The sequence below is a fragment of the Coenobita brevimanus genome, chromosome 101 (genome assembly GCF_032717465.1).
Source record: "Coenobita brevimanus isolate Jiangsu-jjx chromosome 101, ASM3271746v2, whole genome shotgun sequence".
Taxonomy (NCBI): Eukaryota; Metazoa; Arthropoda; class Malacostraca; order Decapoda; family Coenobitidae; genus Coenobita; species Coenobita brevimanus.
The window spans coordinates 66,337,629-66,342,628 of NC_137054.1; the positions used below are offsets into that span (position 1 = coordinate 66,337,629).

A 5,000-nucleotide genomic window follows, 5' to 3' on the forward strand; every position below is an offset into this window, starting at 1 on the left:
TAATAATAATAATAGTAGTAGTAGTGGTAGTAATGTAGTAGTAGTGGTAATAAAAAAATAATAATGATAATGATGGTAATGATGGTGGTGGTGGTGATGGTGATGATGATGATGTTGATGATGATGGAAGGAAGAGGAAGTGAAGGCAGGGAAGGAAGAGGAAGTGAAGGAAGAGGAGGGAGGAGGCAAGTGAAGGAAGAGGAAGAAGACGGCCTCGGAGGAGTGCTTTGAGAGTCTAAGTAATTCCCCACATTAATCAGATAATGCAGGGAGACGGAGAGCAACAGTCAGGCACTCCCCTCCCTCCCTGCCTCTCTTACATCCTCCCTGTCCGCCTCCCTCCCTGTTTCCCTTGCCACCTCTTTGTTTGACTGGCCCAGGTGAGAGAGAGAGGGAGAGAGAGAGTGACTGGTAAGTAGGGGGTGTTGGGGTACGTGTGTGTGTGTGTGTGTGTGTGTGTGTGTGTGTGTGTGTGTGTGTGTGTGTGTGTGTGTGTGTGTGTGTATGTATGTGTGTGTTGAGGGAATGAGAGGGTTACTGATCAAGAAAAACCGCAAATCATTTATAGAATTCGCACTACAGAATTCTACTTTCCAACCCTCTCATCGTGGGGAAAACTCTAGTGTGCTATCCCAATCCACGCCATATCATTTCCTTTACCTCAGAATGGGTCATAGGAGCCTGGGAAATCTTGTATATATATATATCTTTTTTCATTTTTCACTCATTTTTTTCAATATAAAATTACAGTAAGAATGAATCAGTAGTCTAAGATATTCATTATTGTGCCGGTCAGACTGGCGGACTCATTCAGTTTCCCCCTAGTCCCTGTTTAGTCAGTAGTGTAATTGGGGACCTTGGTATTCATTTGATGGTTGTGTGTTGTGTTCAAAGGGAAGACTATGGCCTTGAAAATGAACTGTCAGCCTCTTTGACCATCGTCCAGGCGATAGGAAAAACTTGAGTCTTTTTCTGTAGTTGGTTTCATGTCAACACTCCCATCTCTGCCAACTCCCATTCTTGCCAACACCCCTGTCTCTGCCAACCCAATTCTTACCAACACTCCTGTCTCCACCAACTCTCATTCTTCATCTCGCTGTCCCCCCTCCTGTCCATATTTCTGCTGTTTCTCTCTCTCTCTCTCTCTCTCTCTCTCTCTCTCTCTCTCTCTCTCCTCTCCCCGCGTAGTTGGCCCATTCCATTGAGCGAGATTTTCCTGTTATGGCCTATAGCCTACCCATCTCCCCTACAGAGAGAGAGAGAGAGAGAGAGAGAGAACTTCTTGCTGTCTTTTTCCTTGGCCGAAGTAAATTGAGTTTCAAAAGGAAATCTCTCTCTCTCTCTCTCTCTCTCTCTCTCTCTCTCTCTCTCTCTCTCTCTCTCTCTCTCTCTCTCTCTCTCTCTCTCTCTCAATATATCCACCCCTCCATCCATCTAGCCTATCTACCTTCCTACCTAGCTACCTAGCTACCTACCCTACCTACCTACCTATTACCTACCTACCTGCCTATCTACCAACCTACCTATCTATCCATCCATCCATCCATCTATCCATCCATCCATCCATCCATCTAACTATCCATCTATACCTATCGATCTATCTATCCATCCATCCATCTGTCAGTCTGTCTAATGCCCAGGTTAATTCACAATCTCTCCTTCTATTTCCCCACCCCTCACGCCACCACCACCACCTGCATTAGGTATATCCACAGCAACATGACGGCAGGTGTTCAGGTGAGAAATATTTCATCGTGGAAACAGGAACGCGCAGGCCGATGGAGACAGATATTTTTTAGGTGGCCGTTTGCAGTATTTCCTCATCTTTTTTCACTCATTAATAACACCCGGTAATGTATAGTTTTCAATACCCTAGTCTCAGTGGAGGTCTACCATGATTTCGAGCCCCTAAAGGTGTGTGGAGGTTAGTTGGTCAAATGCCGTTAAGGGGGTACGTTCGTCACCTCCCCTTGCGTGTAATGGATGGCGGTTTTCTGGCCTGGAGGGAAAAAAGAAGAAGAAAAGAATAAAGGAAGAATGATCGTCTTGTGAAACTCAAACTTACCGTGTACCGAAAAAAAAAAGTGGTGTACAGAACGGAACTCTGGCCAAGGCTAAGGTAAAAAAAGGAGTTTAATTAGTGAGACAGGTGCTTTGTTTACCTGGAGTGCGACTGGGCAGGTGACCAAAATCTACCTGCACTGCGGAATGAACCAGGGACTTTATTTATAACCTCTGCTAAGCTTAACCCTCTCAGTTACCTAAATACCCACCCAGATACCCAGATACTCAAACCCATATATCCAAATACCTCTTAACATTTTACCCTGTACCTGACATCGCTCTCTGTGTGATGTGTATGGAAACCTGTGACCTGTAAACATCTTATATTCCACGACACAACGAAGTAAACATTATTGAGGTAGTGTTTAATATTAAATGAGAGAATATTTTTACAGCTGTCTTAATAGTAGAAAAAGTCAGATATCTGTTAGGGATGCTCTTGCGAAGTACTTAGTTGTGTCTCACTCTTACCGAACGAAGCGGGTTCATTGGCGAGTACCAGAAGTCTAGGCAGGAAAAAAATAGTCACACAGGGAGAAAATAATGCAAATATAAGCCAGGAAGGGGTAAGGGGGCACGTTAAAAAAATATTGCAAATGAATAAGAGAAAGTGGAATAAGGTGAACGGAATAAAGGATGAAGCAGACACTGATTCAGGAGGAGATTCGAACTGGCTGTAGTTGAGCGTGTGAGAGAGCGAAGTGTGGAATTTGAGGACTGTGAGGAACTGACAAAAGATCGAAGTGCATTGGTGATACATGCTTGGAAATGAGCTTGACAACGGATGACCTCTATTGTTAACCGTAGTAGTAGTAGTAGTAGTAGTAGTAGTAATAATAATAATAATAATAATAATAATAATAATGTGTTCAGGTGTTTTTTTACAGGTGAGATGCAGCCAAGGTCTTAAAGGCTTAGATGATGTGTGTATGTGTGGCTTGTTTGTTTGTTTTTTGTTTTTTTACTGTATCAAACTTCATCCATAAACGTTGACACACACACACACACACACACACACACACACACACACACACACACACACAGTAAGTAATAACAGTGACCAGAGCCAGGGTGGTGAGTGCAGGTGGGGAGGGGGACGGGAGGCGGGGGGCGTGGCATGTGAAAGAGAGGATCACAGTGAGTGGGGTGGGAGTGTGGAGGCAGGCCGTGTGGAGAGGCTGGATCAGGAGACTCTGGTCAGTGTGTGTCTGACTGTGGTAAGGGGAGGTTGTGTGTCGCCAGTCTCCACACCATCTCCAGCCAGCCACCGCATCATCATCTCTCAATCTCTGGAATTTTCTCTCCGTGTGATGTCCTCTTGTGTGTTTATCTCCGTGTATTGTGCAGTCAGAAAATCAAATATGTTTCCTAGTTTTACAAAAAGATTATTTGAAGCCAACGAAACATCACCAAAATCTTAACTTGGCCTTTGCGTGTATTGGATGCTTTGACACTTCCGCGAGAGATTTGCCGAACCTTAGAAAGACAGTCATTTCCCTGCGTTCTAAAATATATTAAAGCAAAAACAAAATAAACCAGAAAACTATACGATTTAACCTTACTAATTACTGAGGAAATACGCTAAAGACATACCAGGGAGCGAGAGGAGAGAGAACTGGAAACTTTGGACCTTGAAAAGACACTATAAAGATCACACAGAAAAACCCACACGATGAACATTTACCAGACTTTACGGAATACCTGAGTGACATGTGTTCAAGTGGTCACTGGAAATTCACGCCTAAATGTAGTTGTGTGTCAAGCCTACTTTGAATTATGATCAGGTGTGTGGAACTCAGTATTGCATCGTCTCGGTTGACAAGTGTAAACCATGAGTGTCTAGTATTTTCTGTGTGGATGTACCTGACTCTGACTTTAGAATATACAGCACATTCCTAACCAGTTCTATTCATGCTTAGAAAATAGATATCCCAGACCTAGAAAACTTATTAAAATGGTGCTGACGGAATCCCAGGGACGAATGCAACGAGAATTCCACAAAACTCTCCTGACACAGTGATTTCGTGATGCCATATCGAGCGGCACTTAAACCTTGACCTAGTGCGAGGCTGCCGAGAGTTGAAGGATGAGTGACTGTCGACAACACGAGGGTCACTAAAATACGCCCCACAACCGTCACTGTTACATCCAGGTCCTTATTTGTTCTGAACGGGGTCTTGGGGAAAACAGACTGTGATTGAGTGGTAGTTACAGTTTTAGGCTTATCTGGACGCTACCCCGGTGGACTACAGGCTGAAGTTCCCCATCCCCTGCTGTCCACCATCCTCCTTTTGGGGGATAGGGAGGGAGCTGAGGGACGTTTGTATAACCGAGCAGTGGAGTTGCCTAGTTTTATCAGTGCCACCACGTGAAGGCGCCCCTCTCCAACACTGTGTGGCGAGAATAAGGAGGAAACTGAGGGACGTTTGTATAACCGAACAGTGGAGCCGCCTGGTTTTATCAGTACCACCGCGTGAAGGGTACCGTGAGAGTGAGGCGGCGAGTGAGGGGTGAAGGCTCCCCCCTCCCCCTCCCCACCACCGCCCCCCCGCAAACAACCTGTAGGAGTCGGTGATGATCAAGTCAGGTGCCTCACATGACTCCACCCCCCACGCCCTGCCCCTCCTGCTGGTGCTGGTGGGGCTTCTCATGCACCCGGGTAAGTGTCCTGGGTCCCTCTTCCCTAGCACCTCTTCCGTAGCGATTTAGTTTTGGATGCACCTCTTCCTTAGCGATTTATTTTTGGATGCACCTTTTCCTTAGCGATTTATTTTTGGATGCACCTCTTCCTTAGCGATTTATTTTTGGATGCACCTTTTCCTTTGCGATTTATTTTTGGATGCACCTCTTCCTCAGCGATTTATTTTTGGATGCACCTTTTCCTTAGCGATTTATTTTTGGATGCACCCTTTCCTTAGCGATTTATTTTGGGATGC

General features: G+C 45.1%; 1 protein-coding gene across 1 annotated transcript in view; it reads left to right on the forward strand.

Moving 5' to 3' along the window:
- The first annotated feature begins 4,638 nt into the window (after positions 1 to 4,638).
- Positions 4,639 to 5,000, forward strand: part of LOC145415067 (cell adhesion molecule Dscam2-like) — a 70,752-nt gene continuing 70,390 nt past the window's right edge. The window contains exon 1 of the mRNA XM_080284481.1: positions 4,639 to 4,723. Within this exon, the coding sequence (XP_080140607.1) occupies positions 4,639 to 4,723 (85 nt within the window). The remainder of the gene's footprint in view (positions 4,724 to 5,000) is intronic.